Source organism: Athene cunicularia (genome assembly GCF_003259725.1).
Source record: "Athene cunicularia isolate RWA chromosome Z unlocalized genomic scaffold, athCun1 chrZ_part3, whole genome shotgun sequence".
NCBI classification, from domain to species: Eukaryota; Metazoa; Chordata; class Aves; order Strigiformes; family Strigidae; genus Athene; species Athene cunicularia.
In genome coordinates, this window is record NW_020799144.1 from 11450706 (window position 1) to 11470739 (window position 20034).

The 20034-nt window shown below is 35.4% G+C and overlaps 1 protein-coding gene across 2 annotated transcripts in view; it reads right to left on the minus strand.

The window, feature by feature from the left end:
* The window catches only part of EDIL3 (EGF like repeats and discoidin domains 3), a 202650-nt gene that overhangs the window by 118500 nt on the left and 64116 nt on the right, over positions 1-20034 (minus strand). For both annotated transcript variants that reach the window (XM_026866612.1, XM_026866611.1), the window contains one exon: positions 8148-8276. In XM_026866612.1, the coding sequence (XP_026722413.1) occupies positions 8148-8276 (129 nt within the window). The remainder of the gene's footprint in view (positions 1-8147; positions 8277-20034) is intronic.

The window sequence follows — 20034 nt, forward strand, 5'->3', positions numbered from 1 at the left end:
CTTGTTAAGAGAGCATTGAGGGTGTTCCCACGGAGAAGGCTAAGACTGAATGAAAAGAAAATGGATAATTGTCACACTTCTGGAAAGCTGCCGAAACCAGAATACTAAATTTAGGAAATGAAATACAAAAAGGAAAGCAGTAAGAAATGCTCATATTCTCAACTCAAGTTCTGAAAAGGGAAGGAAAGAATATAATTTCGATACTACAAGATTACCTTTTCCAATGAAGAAAACAACCCTGTGACACTTTTTGTAACAGGAATGAAACAAACATGTACTTTTTGCTAAATCTGAAAGGGAACCCAAAAAAGGAGAACAAAAAAGAATAAAATGACATTGAGGTCCTAGATAATAGCTTTTGCTTATTTGCATGTGCAATCTTGAAGAAAACTGAAAATATTTATATAGTGGATACTGCATGGAACAATGCAGTATTAAGTGATAAAGAATGAGTGCAACATATCAAGAGATACTGAATTAACTGTTACTGCTCTTATCCAAGAAAACTTTCTACTGATATAAACTGAAGTCTGAATGATGAGCGCATCATCATGCCTTTATGTGAATTTCCCTATCTGGTTGAGATATTATATGTAAGAAATATAAACTCCAACTGCTGGTATGATAGCTTAAGGAAAAAAAAAAGACAACTGATGAAAGTAGCAGTGGAAGAGGCCAGATGAATCAGTGCCCAGTTCCCTGTCTGTTGCTGAAGAACCTCATAGTTCAACTTCTCATACTGAAGTCCTAAAACTACTCATAATTTTCTTACCATATTTATCTACAAAATGAGTGTAACAGTATAATCCACATATTCTTCCACATTCTAATTTAACGAAGTCATGTAAGACTACTTACACATTCCTTTCAAAAAAGCAGTCTAGTTATTGAATATCTGAAAGGGAATCTTTGAAGGGTTTTTGTTTTTTAAAAGTGTTTTCATGCAACATTTGCAAGACCCTTTGCTAGTATTTTTGTGTAATGTATTCAGGAATATAAACAGTTACTCTCAGTCTGAGGAAATCCAGTGAAAAAGCATATTATAATATTTATGTTATAAAAGAGAGAATGTGTGATGCTGACATTACAATGGGATAACTGTTACTGAATTTACAGAGATCTTTTTTAATACAGTGTTTATTATTGATTCACATATAAAAAGGAACTTTATAAAGCAAAATATCTCCATATGTTATTTTTTTAATGCAGAACATAAAGAAATTTAATTTCTTTGACAATCAAACATCAATTAATGCATTTCTTGTACACTAATTTCTTCCCACAGTAGAACAATACTAATCCTTAAGAAACACAGTGAGTAGAGGAAGAGAGTTTTACCCTCCTAAAGAAGATGTTTATAATGGCTATTGACAACCTAAGTGACTTTCATACCATAGAAACTTGTTAAAAGTACTATTCATTGTATAGTTCAGTCAGTGTATAGGTCATAAGAAATCCACCCCTCTGTTCAATATCCCCATAAAACCCCAAAGCAATCAGGAAGATCTATCTCCTCCCACTATGACATCTTATGAAAGAAACTTAGGCATCAAAGAAGGCAGCTTAGTAAAAGCCTCAGCTTAACATTCAGTTCTGGTTAAAACAGGAAAAATCGAAAAGAAACTTCCAACAAAATGCTGCATAAAGAATATAGAAAGTACTGTAAGGATATTCTGCCAAATAAATGGCACAGCTTTGTCTTCAGTATAGCTCATTGTCTCAGTAAAATATACCACAGGAAAAAAAAGACTTTGAGAAGGCCACTGAGGAACCGTTTAAAAGTGCTGGAAAAACTCTCATATGAAACAGAAAAGGAAACAATTTTAACTGTTTCCACAGGAAAAATAAAAGGGAGCATGACAAATGTATGCAAAATAATAAGTAGCATTACAGAAGGCACTTAAAGGCTGCTTTTCTTCTAGTCTTATAATACACAAAGAAAGAAACACTTAAAGATGCTGAAAGACAGAAGGTTTGAAATTGTAAAGGGATTTTTTTTCAATATACAGCATAATTAGACTATGAAACTCAGTGCATCAGGAAATCATTAAGGTCAGTAATTCAACATGAGAAAAAAGCTACTGGAAGTGTGTATGGGTTGAGAAGAATAAACAGTGCTATATAAGCAAATGCTAACAAGAGTGAAGCAAAACTGAAGGGGATATTATGCTGCTTACCTGGGAATTTAAGCCAATCTCTAACTATTACAGAATGAAATAACATCTCCAAGTAGGGGGCAAGTTATGCCCCATCTTTTGATAGCGAGTGTGTCTTGACCCCTTCTGAGAAGTATCCAGTGTTGGTCTATTACATGAGATTTAATGCTTTTTCTTTCTGCACTTCAGGCAGTCTTAGCTCAGTCACCTACTGCTTTAACCAAGTTATTTATTTGGATTTCAAGGAAAACAAAGTGCTACTTCCAATACCCCAAAAATTGTTACTATTGTACAATCCCACAACACATTTGTTGTTAAGATTAATTATTAAAACTTTTCTCTGGTTTCAACTAACAAAGTCATAATTTTTTTACCTCATTAGAGGCATCTGTTTTTCTAGGTAGTTTCACACAAAAGTTTTCCTGGACTTCATTGAATGGGGCAAACACTTACTGTGCTCCCATACCTGGTGGTTCTGCCATTTCTGTGCTCTCCTTTTTGTCCCCTTACACAGATTCCATTTTAGGAATCATATTTTATTGACTTTTCTTCCAATAACCTGGATATTTGCTTTTCTATTCTTTATTGGTGATCTCTCTTAGATGTCTTTCAAATTGCCCACTTCCTCTTAGATTTCAATTAAGCAAAATTGTAGAAGATTCCCAAATGAGCAATGGTATATCCTTCCTCAAAGCTTCATTTCTCATCTAAGTTACTGGTCAGACATGGGAATAGTTTTCAGACTTCAGATCAACAACACTTAGATGTATAAGCTCCCCAGGACATACTGATTATACATGTAAGTTACTACTACTATACTATATAGCTTACTACTACTCTAATATTTATGGAGTAGTAGTAAGCTATATATAAAAATATATATAAATATATATAATTTGTTAAAACTACACATACTGCTAATTTCTATGAAAATTAACCCTCCTCCAGAAATAAAAATGAACATCTGGGTTTGATTTAGAACTCCTCAAACAGATATTTCTTCCCAAAGGAGAAACCATTGTCAGTGTTTATCAGCAGAAGCATGGGATGAACATCTGGTAATGTACCCTAGTACATTAAAATTACCTACTCAGCTAGGGAGACAGCTGGCTTGGAACAAGCTGCATCTATGTCAGATACAACTGGGTTTTGCCTCAAAAACAAGACAACTGCATGAAAACCACTGGTGGGGAATGGCTTCAGGAGCGCTCTGCCACCAAACTGCAGCCAGGAATGGTTTAGCAAGAACACTCACTCATTGTAACAAACAAAATCCATGCCACGCGATGTTCAACAGCTTCCTCACATGTATTTCTTCCTAGTACCTAGAAAAGTTACCAGGATTTGAATTTGCTGGTAGAGTTGAAGCTGTAGATGATGCATTTCATCAGCTGGCCAGAAATGCATGGCCACTGGCCTTTCTAGTTGCAGCCCCACAGCTAAAAGCCACTGCCCTATGTGTAGTTGAGATGATGCCTCAACGTACAATCAGAATGTGAGCTGATGCTCTGCCACATGGCCCCCATCCGTGCAGTTTCCCAATACGCTAACGTAGCAGATGTAAATACCACAGAACATCTATGACAGGGACGTAGAAAGAAGAACTCTACAAAACACTGAGAAGAGCTTGCTTACATTATTAAATGTGTTTGATTAATAACCTTTATTCTTCTTGGACTGCAAGGCATTTAGTTATGACTGACAGAGTTAATGATCCCCAGAATATAAACCCACATCCAAATCAAACTCTTAAATCTGAACTCTTTATTGTTTCAAACTTGATTTTTTCTGGTTGGATCTCCATGTCATTTCAGTTAGTTATGTGGCAGCCAGAAACCCACACTTTGACATATATTGTTACTAATGACTCAGTTTCCTCAGCAAGCAGTCTCTATCTGATAATCACAGTAATGTATATTGTCTATAGCTCTCAAGGTTACAGATTTTTTTTTATTTTTTTTTTTTTTGAACAACTGACTATTTAATTCTTCTGGCTATTTCCATGGATTTTGAGTTGTTCTGCAGATCTGTATTTCTAGGTTATTTTAATAGGTGACAGTATAATCCCTGTATATAATGTAGATGAAGACATTAGTTATCTGAACAGCAACTGTTTGTCCAGCATTTTCATCTGTCATGAGTGACTAGTGAGGTTGATAGTTCAACAACAGATGCTGGTTCATGAATAGTAGTAGGCTTTCTTCAATAAAAGTTGAAAAGATCCCAGAATATTGACTTGAAATCCACAGCTAAAGAAAAGGGAATTATAAAATCCAACAATTTCATGCTTCTTTCTGGTGAATGACAGGGCCATATATTTACATAGCTTTCAGTCAAAGTGATAGTGAAAGAACAAAATTATTTCCTGCTCCTATGAATGAGCATCACCACTGCAGAGTATGCCTTGGTCTTCCTGGGCATGAGTTGTAGGCTATTTTCAGGAATTTAGGTGCTCTAAGCTACTATCTGGAAGAGCTTCTTTCTCAGTGTAGTAAGACTGTAGGGAGACTTGCCTTACCTCAAGGTCATTTTCACAAACAACTCTTCTCTTCTCGTCGCTAGATACTGTGAGTAGTGCATTTGAGAGCCAGGGCACCACACATTAACAGTATGACAGACTGCAACCTGGACAGAGTTCGGGAAGAATCTTCATACCAATCAGATATGAAATGCCTCTTAAATAACAGAGGAAGAATTCAAGAACGTATTGTTCTTGTGTATTACCACAAAAATCTGCCCAGGTTTCCACCTGAGGTAGACTTTCCAATCCAAACATTGGTTAGTTTATGAGCCCTGAAAGGGGAAACTTTGTTTTCCTTTTTTGCCACTGGGGAATCAGAATCTTTTCAGACAACGTCTGCCAATTAATATCAGTTTTGCAATAAATCTAGACTATACAATCAGTGAAATTGCTAATGATCTCTTTTATAATTTACATATTACTTACTTACATGGGTAAAAGGTCAAGGAATCTTAGAAATATTGACAGGATGTTGATGCAAATGACAGAATACCAGCTTTGGGAATGTATCTCAACTGCCAAATCAATCACCTAGCTTAATTGATTTAGCAACAGAATATTAGACATGAAAGAAATCCAAGATAAAAAACCTTGTACAAGGGAGGTATAATGTGATTTCTGGAACTCTTAACAGTTTAGATGAAGATACATGTTCTGCAATGAGATCATTTTAATTTACCTTTTTATGATAGAACTACTTTGACAGACTTCTTACTTGATTTACAGTGAGTTCAGAATTGAATTGCTAAACTTTATGAAGCAGAGGAATTTGTACCAAAGGAACTTTGTGAAGTGAGCTAAAGGGTTATCATATAAAAGAGTTATATTAAGTCCATCACTGGAAGTCCCATACTTCTTCCTGACTGCAGAGACCTCCTCCACTGCTTCTTATAGCTGACATCCTTAGAGACCCTCTGAACACCTATATACTGTGTATGTTTTATTATCACATCTTAAATCAGATTATCTGAAAAGGACTGAATTTCATTCTCCCCCCAAAGAGTAACTGTTCACATAAACTTGTCTTATCTCAAATCAATTTAGCTGCCTTCTCGGGTTCTAGTCTCTCCACAATAAATCTGAATCACCCCATGAGAACTCTATTCTGAAGTTGGTATAAATACATGTTGCTGATTATCAGGATTGTTAGTTAACTGTTACATAACTGAATATTTTTAAAAGGATACCGATGACCCAGAAAAAAAACTACAATGAATTACTGTATGATACACTACTATATGATTTTTTTCATTAATTTAGGCAACAAGAGATGATATTTTCCAGACAGGACACCCTCAGCATGCATTTCGCTTGATGAAAATTTGTGCTGTTACTCATTTCATTGCCTCCTTAACAAAGGTCCCCTCTTTGACATTAAATGGAAGGAGAAGCATTGTGCATCACACACTGACTATGTGACTGGTCCCATGATGGAGGATGCCTGAGAACGTTAGGCTGCATAAGGATGTTTTCACACAAGCTCCTCCATATGACTAGACATCAATGGCACAAAGAAGTGGACTATCTGTATGCTCACTTACAGCACTCACAAGGATGAAGCTACAGCTTTGTCTTTCCACTCTCCAATGACATGCTCCACTTATCAGGTGGCAGACTCATGTGAAATGCATGAAGTATGAGGACCAGGGTCTGGAACCACAAGGTACTGCACTCATGATTTAGCCCAGGGATAATTTTTAAGCTGGTATAACTACTGGGTAACAGCTAGCCATACTCTTGCCAGCTCCTCTAGTCTTGAGACTTGTGAACTCCTGGCTATACGATTTAAAGGCTGCCAATGACTATCTTTTGCCATCACGATTACATGATGAACTCAGTCCCCTGTCTTGACTGAGTGCTCTAATGATATGACCATTATACCAAAAGAAAGTCAGTATGGCTGTTGCTGGCAGTCAGCTCCACTAGAAGGCCACCCCCAGAATCAGGGCTAGACGGAACAGATCCCAAAGGAATGGATAATATCCAATATTTCCATGTTCCCAGTAGAAGAGATAGACACATATTTTAACTCGATCAAGTCAGTGGGACGGCCTATGTTACCTACGTAATTAACTGAGGGGAGAGTGTGGCCAATGTTAATGAAATTGAATATCCATATTGAGGTCTTTGGAGACACTTTCCATTGAGTATATAAGGAACATAATGAACGCAAGTAGTTATATGAGCTGGACTGTATTGGTTCCTGACACTTCAAATTATAGACAAGTATCTAAATGGGCACTTAATTAAGGTAGACTGGATTCAGTGCTTATTCACTCTGATTTGAATGACTGGATTTATCTTTCATGTGAAATGGAACTGGATTCTTGACTGTTTGTTTGAGTTTTTAACCTTCTAACCGACTAACGGTTGGCTTCCAAATGCATCAATAACATGGGATTTTAAGAACCATGCTGCGCTTTATTGCACAAAATAAAACACCAATTTGGCACACAAGTTTCTCCTTAGGCAAGCACTTGTTCTAAATGAGTTTTACATATGAAAAAAAAAAACCAAACAAAACAAACAACAAAACAGCTTCAATTTAAGTGACAAATAGATAATGTAAATTACGTTTATAGGTTAGAACACAATCTGATCAGTCACTTGCAGATGTACATGCATAGGTCTTACTAATTGGGTTTGATCACACAGAACTTTGATGACATTAATTAGAGAAACAGGGACCTGTAATTTTCAGTATGAGCACAAAAAAAAATGCAACAGGTATTCTTAAAATTTTTGGTTGGTGAAGTGTAGATCTTGCTATAATCCCACCAGGAGATATTACTGAAATCTCAAATTTGGTTGGTGGTTTGTTTGTTTTGTTTTGTTTTGGTTTTTTTTCCCTCCCATATGGCTACTTGTCATTTCTCTAACTACACACTCTAAGACCAGGATACTGACTGGCTGTTCCCGATCTGACCCTAAACCAGGAAAATAAAACCAGGTTCAGATACTGTATTTTAAACGTCATTCACTGTACATCCAATTTAAGTCTGGAACTTTTGCCCCTGAATTTAAGTACAGTATTTCAAAACATCTCTTCATAATTTATAAATGCATAGGAAAGAAAATTCTAAAACATACATTTATTCACAAATTACGTTCAGTTATTCTTTCCACTTTTGTCTAGTGTTAATCAAACACACAAATGTCCAAGATAAGAAGAGTTCCCTACTATTTCAAATATGCTTTTTCATTAAATCTATCCTAAATGCGCTTACTTTTCCTTACCATGCTCTAGAATATGCCTAGCAAATTATGTACTGTTGCGTCCAGTAAGTTTGAAGTAAGGTCATTTTCTGAAGGTAGTAGTATTAGTATTCAGTAGTATTAGCTTGCTCATAATAGAAAGGTGAAAGATTGATACACCTCAGAAAACCAGATCTGATATTAATCCGCAGCACTGCAAGCAATAAAAAAGCTCCTATCTATAAATACAATAAAAGTTACCATGTGGAACTTACTGTGCTGGCAGTGAATCCCATTAAATCCATCCGGACATTTACAAACATATCCTATGAATGTGTCGCCTCGGTACGCTTCACTGATTTCACATATCCCACCATTATGACATGGATTAGGCAGGCAGGGTCCTGAGAGAGGGGGGAAAGAAAAGATCAGTATATATATACACATACATACATATCTAATAACAATCATAATCATTTCAGTCATTTATATGTATTCATTAAAGAAATAAAATCCCTTATGTAGACTTTCACATTGCACTAACCCCCTCAAATATATCCTTCACTTAGTTCAGATAACTTGCCAGCTCAGATTTTTATGAACAAGAAAAAATATGTAGCATGTCACTACTCATTAATCACAACATTATTTTTTAATGTAAGAGAAGACAGCAGACAGAGAAGCTAAATCTTGCTCTCCTATTAAAGATAACAGGCATTCTAACTTTTATACCACTGAGGAAATATGTATTAATCAAACATGCCTATCATGTACAGAGTGACATGTGCAATATCTCTGAATAATCACTACATGTCAAGCTAGTAGTTTGAGATCTTTGCTATGGCTTTGGGTGACTTTATGAATATGTGACTATCATCTGGGCCAGCAGTTAGCAGCTACTACACCAATGATCCCTTTTCCACTGAGTGACTTTTTAGCATATTCACTTCAAACCGATCTCAAAAAGGTCTTCTGACTATGCTTTTTTTTTTTTTTTTTTTTTTTTTTTTTTTTTTTTTTTTTCTTCCCCCCAACTAAGTACATGCTAGGGATACCTAAAATTTCAGCAATGAGATCTAATCTTTCAGGTTAGCAATGACTACACATACATTTAAATAATAGCATGTTTTGAACTGAGGTCTAAAGTTTATTCATCTGATGGCACGTGTTAAAAGCCTTTTACATTTTATTATTTTACTAACGCTATCTGTAACATACCTCCTACCAGAAGAAAACACTTTAGCATTTTGATGACTTTTTCTTCCAATCTCACTTTAAAGAACTGGTAATCATTGATTAGAAAGCCCCATGCGCAAGTTAGTGTGTGAAAAGATTTGTGAATTCAATATAAAATATTATTTGCAATCATTGCCATGTCCACAAAAAGGTGTTAATCTTCACTTATTGAAATGCACTGTCATAGTTATTCACCCACTTAAAATTCTTTTTTTTTTTTAAAAAAAAAAAAAAAATCCCAACAGAAAATAGTATGTTGCCACAGCATCATTTACTGACAATCAGCACTAGGAACTGAATGTTTTAAACTTAAAAGAGCTACAAGTTTAATGTTTCTGAGGGTCTGCCTATTAGTTTATGTTTGCAATTACAAACCCAAGGTTTGACAGATGTTCACAGCAACAGCATTCATTCAGAACATCACATTAGTGAAAACTGCACTCTCTAAGAAAATACTAATTTGTGGAAGATAAAAATTAACAGAATGACAAGGATGTTAGAACACACTCCCCCGTTAGAATTGCTTGGGTGGTTATAGCGATTTAGGAAACTATCCATGTACACATTTCTATTACAACTTATGTCATCAGTTTATTCCAGGACACAAACCTGCAGAAGTTACGCTTGTGCACATCATTAAACATGGGATATGTCTAACTGAACCCAGTAAATAAAAGACATGAATATATAGCACCTTATTCTAAACGCAATTAATTGTAAAAAAAAGGCAAAAATTATGAAGATAAAAAGGAGACTGGCTGTTGCTTTTTTTTTCCTTTTCCCATCCACATTCTGTATTACACTCTAAATGTAATGGTACACTACATTCTTAATTCCAGAAAACGTATATCAGTCCTTTAACAGGTCTAGGAAGACTCACGGCTTTCAAGTATCACAGCTTCTGTTCATGTTATTTCTCCTCTGCAATAATTTGGGAAGGAACATGTTCTAATAATTTGCACTCTTGGTCTCCCAATGAATATGAGCTGTGTATTTTTTTTCAAGTCTCTATCACAGTGCAGCAGTTTTTGGGAGTACCTGCAGGTAGCCTCATATCTTAATTATTTCTATGCAAACGGGTCTCTAATCTTCCAAGAACAATAAATCTTTTAATAATTACTTTCTCATTTTGCTTGCTGCTTTCTCCATATGGCTTGTTGAGCACATGTTCAGCATACTTTCATTGATTTTCTTTAGATTTTGCATTTTCTCAGATCAGTCCAAAGTACAAAGGCTTAAAAGGTCATTTGAGGTGCACAGTAATAAATATACTGGTGCATGCCAGTATTTCTAACTAATCTTAGTCTTCTATGATAACTTCCCACTGAAAAAAAGCTCCACACAGACAATATGAACACTTTCATTCCCCTGATTATAGTTCTAATTTGGTCATAGTCATATAACAGTATTTTCAATCTAAATGTTGACTAATTTTACTTTGTGACTTGCCTTTTTTTGTTGTTGTTTTTTGTTTTTTGTTTGGTTTTTTTTTGGTTTTTTTTTTTTTTGTTGTTGTTAATAGAAACCGGTAGTTAAAAAATTATTTTGAGAGCAATGAAACAATTTCATTAAATTCACTGAAACTAGTAAACAATAATAATCTAATTTTCACAAGCTAACATTCATTTCCTAAACAGGACATGAATTAGTCTCATTTGCATTCTAAAAGAATGAATGATTGCAACTTTAAAAAGCCTGTATCATCACACCTTTTTTCTCCTAATTCTCCAGAGGACCATACCTGTGAGTTCACACATCTTCAGGATATTTAAATTGCATGAACCATCAACCGTATGATTTTTTTTATATATATTTTTTTCACTGAGTCTACAGTATCCCTGATGCAAGTTATGCAGGTCAGAGTGTCTTCAAAGATCTGAGCCCTAATCCTGGCATCATTCCATTTAAGCATCAAAAATGGTACGTAAGATATAGGCACTGCTGCCAGATGATGAGAGGTCCCAACTAACTTCCATTGGGACGTAGAGGTTTTTAAATAACATTGTATTGACTGCTGGATAATTAATTCCCTGACAATCTGAGTAATATTCTCAGTTACTCAGATCTATAGCAGCAAATTCAAAAACATTGTTCTTTAACAAAAAAATAAAAAATAAAACTTGTCAAGTAATTTTCAAAAAACAGTGGACTTCAGGGATTTGGGTTTTTTTAAATCAATAGCACTGTAATACTTTTACAGGTAATCTTTAAGTGGCTTCCAACACAAAGAGAACAACAACGTTTGATCAATATTAATGAGCAGTGGAATTCAATTGTATGCTTTCCGGGCATTTTTATCCATGTTCATATAAAATAATGTCAACAAGATTAATTGTGCACTCAAAGTAATAGATCTATTCACTTTCCTGCTCTTTTGAGTCCTTCTTTGTGCAGTTCCAGTGGTATTAGCCAACATAATAAGTATACTCCAAAACACATCATTCTGTTATTCAGCTGAAATCCCATGCTGTCTTTGAAAAAATATTGAAAGTTAACTTAAAGCGTAGCAGATTTTAAATATTTTAGACTGCCTTACTAAAATCTCTGAGATTTTATAGATGGATGAATCAAACAAATGCATCCTCAGTAGAGTTGTAAAGGGGCTCTAGGCAGAACCATGTTATGTTTTCTTCTTTGAGAAGTACAGTTAACTGAAACTTCATAAAAATAAAACCTTGTATAATGCAATACTGAAGTGTTAGTACATGTTTAAGAGAAACCATTAGTTTGTCTATAGCAAGAAAAGCCAGGAAAGCAAGGAAAGCATCATTTCACCAGTAAGAACATAAGTTTTGTCAATGATAATATATATAGAGTTAATATTTAGAAAAAAACCTGTTACTTCATTCTGTCTAGTAGGATATTCAAATTATTTTGAAATAATAGAGAAGTGTTCAAATACCTTTCTACATGTTTCCCTTGACAATCTGGAGGACCTTTTCTTTTAAAAAAACCCCTAGGATTATTTTGAGCTTCTTTTTTTTCACGTGGTCTTCTATTTTTGAAGACAAAGCCAAACAAATAAACAAACAGGAAAAGCCTGGAAAGACCGACAAATGTAAAGCACATTTAAATATGTTTATGTGAATGTCAGTTACCTAAAATTCTGATTGTTGTGATTTCAATTATTTATTTTTACTACAGACTGGCTGCATCTACATGAGCAAGCTGCACAGTGCAATGGGAAGGGATCTGAAGAGCAGGAGGGCTGAAGTTGAGGACCTCATGCCCACACAGTGCCCTTCCTGAGAAGGGGGTGGTAGATTTACTCTGGTGACAGACTAATTCTAGTCTCCGTCAAAGTGTTTTATCTGCTTAGGTTTGAATCTGTATGCATAAGGTACGACAATAACTACTGTCCCCTCTAAGTGTCCAGGATGCATTAGAATTTAAGAAAAAAATGAAAAATGTTATGTTTCCAGAGCATTGCTGATGAAGCACTGTAGCCTTCCCACTCCTCACCCAGCTGAGGACAGCAAGCCCCATACAGGAGCTCATTTGCAGTGCCAGTGCAAACTTCATCAGCGACACACAGTGCCTGTCTGAAAGGGCAGCTCTGCAGATGTTCAGTGACACAACGAACACAGTTTGTACAATGCACTGAAGTCCATTATCAAGAAGTCCACAGACGTTTTGCCAATTTTCCTGATAAATCTTTATGTAGGATTTAAAAATGTGACAAAGGTCGTCTCCGAAGTACAACGGCTAACAGTGGAGTTGTGTGGCTTTACTTTAGCAAAATCTGAGAAATCAGAAAGTAGGTGAAATAGCAGTCATAACAGGAAACAAAACCAACCAACCTCTCCTCACTGACTCTTATACTCCCCAATTCAGTGACAGTTACCCATATAACAAGCTATTTCTTATGCTTCCATCAAACAGCATAAGCATTTTTTGTCAGCTATAAAATCTGATGTTGCTTTGATTATATCAGGCAGTTACAAGTGATGTAGTTAAATAAGAACTCTACATCAATCACATCTTCCTCAAAGCCTGATGCCCCATACTCAGAAGTGTCCTTGCTGCTGTGCTAAAACATGAAGAGGATAAAAAATAAATTCCTACTATCTCACAATCTACTTATTACCATCATTTTTTACTAAGACAAGATAAAATGAGGAATATGAAAAATATAAGAGAAAAAGAAAGGAAAATATACTCCAGTGGAGTGACACATGCCAAGCAATCACATTTTAAAAAGTAAAATTAAAGGAAGTGCAATACAAATGTTAATGTTTTTGATATCTATCCATCTTTTCTTCATGCAGAAATAATGCAACTTTAACAAAAAATACTGAATTATATATTGACCTTGATACATATATATCAAGACGAAGATACTGTTAGCTACAAAGATAATAGCTTCATTTATTTCGTGGAATATTACTAAAATAGGACTATAGATAATGTTACTCTGATGACATAGAAAGCTCCAAATCCCATCAAAACAAATACTGGAGTTACCATCAAACTAATAAAAGGTATCAAATGATTTTTCATTTCATTGTGAAAGAAAAATACTCTCTAGCTGCTTGCCTTCATACCACTAGGTTTTTTAAGTTCCTCTCAGTTCTGCATGAGTATCAGACAAATAGGGTTTTTTTCCCCCCTCTGGTAAATAGAAATCTTCATTAGAGATCTCTCATATGGTTTCAACATCAGTAGTCTGAAGTCCTCCCCCTGCCTCTGTTTTGATAATACATAATACTTTAGATGCTTCCTCTGCCAAAGCAAAGTCTTCAAAATAAGCTGTGACAGAGCTCACTTAGTAAGAACTCTTACATTTTGAAATGAGTCTGTGTAAAAGAAGCCAGTGGCACATATGACTTCTTTCATCTTTACGGGAAGAGGAGAATTAATCTCCTTGCTGCTGGAGCTAAGCAGAATGGCACAAGCTTCCCAAGATGAAGAAATTTAGGATTATCACACTGAATTAAACTCACTGTCCTGGTAATCCAACACTATCCCTGCAGGTGATCATTTCCTGCAACCTGAGAAGAAAGCTGAAGAATCCTGCAGTGGGAATAATTAAATATCTGTATTAGGTATCTTACAAATATTTGAGATGAGCTTAATTTCAGAATCTTTATATTTGACCTTTTTTTCTAATTAATATGTATGTTTTCTCCATACAGTTAAAAAAAAAAAAAATTATATGCACAAATGAGACCACCTCTTTTTCAAAAGTAAACTGACCTTTTTCTTTCTTCATCATCCTTTTAAAAACTAAATTAAATGGATTTCTGAAAGGTGTGCCCCTAAAATTTGAGCTTATAGATTTCAAAGTTCAGCAGACACAAATCCAAAATGAAACATAATCCTATCTGAAGACCATTTCCCACACAGACACATAAATGAGCATTCAAATCCATCAGGAATGTCCCCACAGGTTCTGACAGAAAACTGCTTTATTGCATTAAAAGGACAGGAATATAACAAAAGGTTTTGGGAGTCTCTGATCTTCCTCACATTTACTACTTTGCCTATTAATATGATTGTGCAAAGCTTACCTGACCGGTTTTGAATGCCCCCAACGGTGTGTCTGTGTGGGAGCTGTGATACTTCAGAGACCATTTTAACAATTTGACAGAAATGATCCTGCATCCGCTGAGTTCTGGGGATCATTAAATCATACCGAAATACGTACTTATGTCCCAACCTATCTACAGGTTCGAGCACACAAGTATGACATATCCACTCCAGCAACACAGCGCAGAGTTAGGTCTCACTAGTACATGTACTTTGCACCTGGGCACCATCCTTGTGGCTAAGACTAAGCTTCTGCTCAAGCATTCTGTAGATTTCAACTGTATTTAGAGGAAAACTACTGTTTCCCAAGAACACTCTCAACACAGCTGGGTCTGAAGAACAGCATGTTTGTTCACTACTTCAAATATCTGAGCTACATCTCAGCTGCCTGCAGTGCAGGGTTCTGAGGACATGAGCCTTCCCAGCAGCTGGGATGTTGACCTTCTGCCAGGAGGGGCTGTAATCATGAAAAAGGTTTCTTCTAGTCAGCATGCTGGTTCCTCCACTTAGGTATGAAGCATCGTCTGTAATGAACGAATACATTGTAGTCCACTATTTGCTCCTTCTTAGTCATAGATATAAATTTATTTGCCTTTGAAAGTCATTCTGGGTTCAAAATTTACATAACAATCTAAACATTTTAGGGCCCAACTTTCATTACACTGGTGCATCATGACATTGCTCAGAGAAATAAAAAGGAGTTTCTCCTTCTTTTAGCTAAAACCCACAGAAGTCGTACTTCAGGTATTTTGAACCACTTCATCCTTCAAGACTTCTGAAGTGTAGTAAGAAATTCTTGCTTGCTCGGCATACTTGAATATTTGTAAAACAAATTAAAAAAACCCACACCAAGCTACAATAGCTCCTACAGATCAATATATTTCATACAATTTCCTTCTGGAATTTGCCACTGTTGATTCTATTTTGCTGTTAGGATACAAATTAATTTTGATTCAACAAATATTTATTATACATACAGCTTGTTATCTGTTTGGTTATTTCAACCTGAAAAGAATAGGCATTGCAGAACATAATTCACAATTTATGTGGAATATTGATAATGTTAACTGATAGATATGCGTTATTCCAGTTAATGTATGAAAGTAGTAAAAATAATTAGCAGTTACACACACCTTCATCACATTAACATTCTCAAAATAACAGCTTTAAAAAAAAAAAAAATCTGTTCAGCCTGGTTCATAAGTGAATTAGTACTGTATTAGATTTTATCTAACTATATTTTCATTATAAACTAATGGCAGTGATCCAGACTTAATTGCACTGTGATTAAATATTTATCTTGTTTTTAATGCAGCAAATGGAGCATGCTGATTATAATGATCAAGGTGTCTCCATCTGGATGCAGCAAAAGCTAAGGCTCACCCCTTGAGTGCAAAATGCTTTAGGTCATTTTGGCACATTTTCCTCTAATTCTGTTCTGTGGATTTCTATTACAGAGAAGAAGTTTAAACTGATTGCCCAGCCACATTCCAACCTTTTTAAAACTAAATAAAGAGTATTTTCTGACAAGATGCTATTTAAACTTGAAGGCTATACAGTGCCTTTCCTTAATAAATAGTCCTAAGCTTCCCACCTAACGCTTCCATAGACTGAGAATGACAGATTATACCCAAATTTGAGGCATGGGCAATGTGGTGATACTACACAGTGTGAAACATGAAAATGCTCCAAAAGCTGAAGAAAGTGTTTAATGCACTACAAGACATTTTCTGCAAGTTCTCTCTCATTATTTCTCCTCATAATCAGCTTCCAAGTCTGAGAACTAACTTTCCCCAATTTCAGTGTTGTTTTTCAGCTCTTTATAGCCTTCGTCACATGCATATGTGTTTCTGGATAAAGCCCAAAATATTCTTCCCCCATCGGTTCTATCATACACCTACTGTGGGAAAATAACATGAGACCTCTATATCTCTGCATGACATTTCACAGAAGGGTTTTACCTTCCCAAAGAATAACTGCTTTGTTGACAAAAAAAAAAAAAAAAAAAAAAAAAAAAAAAAAAAAAAAATCAGGTTCAGGGCATTTTCCTTCTCTTTCTCTAACTTCACTCAGGAAGCATCACCATTATGGTTTTTTTTCCTAGATTGTACTGTTTCTGTCAATGATTTAGCCCACTCTTGCCGACCCAAGAGTGGGAGCTTGGTTGCCACACTCCATTTTTTGTGATTTACTTTGTATCATTCTTAAATCCATATTAAATTTCCAATTTATGTTAAAAATATTTTCCAAATCTATTTTTTAGTTGATTCTGGTTCACATCAAACTGAGAAAACCTCTGCAAACACAAAAAAAATCTTGTATTTTGTAAAAATTTTGCTGCAGGATTGCAAAGACTTGAAGAATTTTGTATGTTGAAATATTCAGAGAATTATTATAGGTTGGGACATTCAAAATATTCAGTTAAAAATCTTTCTACAATAATGTCTACAGGTCCTACATTAAAATAAACTATCCAATCCATTCTTTATATAGCTGAAACAAATCCATCTCTGTATTTACCGCATTGGTCTGTTGCTTAAGTAAAATATACCCAGCAATAAGGAAACTATACATAGTTTGGTACCTAATGCAAAACCTCACTGACAGTTCGGATTTCTGTACAAAAGTGCTATTTTTATGATCGTAACTCTTGTCATCATATATGAAGATGACATTTTTCACTGCACTTTAGACTGCCAGTGAACAGGACCTCTCATTCTTTTTTGCCATGTTCCACTAGTTACAGGAAATGGAGAAAACCTGAAAAGATTATGTGAGCCTTAATTATAACAGCAAATAGATTAAAATCCAGTTCGACCTCTTGTTGAGCATTCCAGTGGGAACTAAAAAATGCAACAGCCTAAACTTATGCTATTCATATTTGTATGAGTCAGATCTTAATTACTAGTGTCGCATTAATGACATGGAAAGAGGAGAAGAGAATCTCAGAGGGTGGTTATCCTTAGGACATGAAATATTATTAAAAAGTGATGAAAGAGAATTACTAAATGTGAAATATATATAGTCCAAAGAGGCATAAAGTTGTCCACAGCAGAAACCAAGAGAAATAGACAAGACTCACACTCCAGTCATTTATTTCCCTTAGGATGTAGGACAGAGCAAATATATCCTTTCCTCTTTGCATTTTTTTTTCCAGCTGTCATCAAACCCTCCTGATTTCATGTACCCTACCCTAAATCCTTTTGAATTCCAGACTCTATCACGATTCTCCAACTCTTACTCCCTTCTTAGCTAGATCATCGTTCTTTTCCTCTCATACCCCACCATTCCTGCTTCATATTGGTCTCTTGTCAACTCACTGCTACACTGCGTAACAACCCAATTTAAACTCACAATCCACGTTTGCATTTATGTGCCTTCCGTTTTTAAGACACACAGTGGAATCACAGGATGTCTGCTTCCTTTGCACCAATACAAATTAATTGCTCAATTAATGTGATTCACACACAGTTAGTTGTACATGGAGGAAAATACTGATCTGTTTTGGTGGGTAATGGTAATAATTCCTGCACCGCAGTACTGGAGATGAGTCTTTTATGATACACAATGCTTTAACTCAAAATTCTGTTTTGTATTATTGCACACAATGCAGGTGTCATTGCTGTCGTTCAAGCACAGTTCTCTGCGCAGGTAAATTTTGACTTCAGAGGAGCCTTGTGCAAGGGCTGGGGCATAAGCTGCATCACTCCCAAGGCCAAAAACACAGTCCTTTTGGGAATGGCATGTCAGACTTCCTCTGGAGACACTCGCTCTTTTCCTGGTGTCAGCTGTAGCATGGGTAGCTCATCAGACATACCCAACTGTCCTCTGGTTTGCAAGATCCACAGATCTGCGCAAAGGCCAAATGATGGCCATATTCACCTGAGTGGCTTCGAAAGATGAGGGCATGAACTAGAGTTAATTAATTACCCATTTACATTATACCTTCTGTCCCTGCCCCTACTCAAGGAAGGCTGAAGCAGAATGCTGATCAAACAGGATCACTAATTTGTATTTTGTTTCAGAAAATGCCCAGTATTACTGTTTTGATGAGAAAGTTATTAGAATGGTTTTATCACCTAGGAGGCTGGATTAAAAAAAAAATAAAAATTGAGAAATACCAGATCAAAATGGAAAGGCTAAGAATCAGATATTGAAATACTGTCACATTTCCCTTAGTGTATATTAATAAATAAATACTGTTCTGCAGTTTTAACAGGACAAAGTACTGTAGAAAGCTTGAAACTAATGGAATTCATGAATAACTGTAACAAAGACTAGTAATATTGCTGTAGAGTGTTAATTCATGCTTTGCAAGTAAATGTTAAAATATGGCACTACACGCAAATTGAATATATAAATCTATATCCAGACCTTTTCGTTCTTGGGCTATGGCTTCTTCATTCCAACTAGTCATTTCAATAAAACTTCATGAATTCTCAGTCTTTTCTCAGCTTATTTGACACAATTCAAATAACTTCTGAAGTATACAAAGGTACAATGCATTTTAAAATATTTTAGTAATAGACAACTAGACATTCATGGGAACACGTCACATTTTCATAATTGTTATTTCTATCAGAACAGTTGTCATACAACCACAACTCCCATGGCAGCCAGTGGAAGTTGTGTCTTGAATAAATAATGAATATACACTTCTGGACTATACTGTGAAAGATTCCGCTCTTTTACTTATCTGCTGTCAGCCACAATTTTGAAGTCATATAGTGTTTACTCCTAAGGACTACTACTGAAGTCAACAGTTTTATGTAAGTGAAATAAAAGAGGGAAAAAAAAAAGTTTCAAAAAAATTTTTAAACACTGCAATTGTATAGCTAAGATTACAGAATGCAGCAGAAGGCAGCTGAATACTACATGTAATTCTTTTTTTAAGACTAGTAAAGGAAATTAATGCTCTGAGGCAAAATATTGTTTATCCAAAAGACAGTGGGAGAAAATGAAACACCTTTTAATTGAAGTAGGAGTGGCCTCAAAAGAATACACAATAAAAAAAATGTATTCAATGTATATGATGAAAAAAGGGAGGTTTTGGCTCCGGAAAACGGTCATTAGTAAATAGAAAGACAATCTATAAGAGCAACAGTGAGAATTAGTAGATGTGAATGAAGTGGCAGATATTTGTTATTGCAAGAAATGGTCTAAGAAGTTGCTGCATACATGCAGAAATACCCACATCCCTGTCTGAGTGAACTTAGTTAAGCTTTTTCTTGGTATTTCTATGCAACTGAAGCAATTTATGTTTTCTTTATGATAAGAACTATATCTGGATTTCACCTGTAAAGTTGCTTCGATGACGCATTTTAAAGAGGGCAGCTTAGTCTTGGTCAATGTTAATGCCAGGCAACCTGTGACTGTTTATTAAAATATAAATGTCAA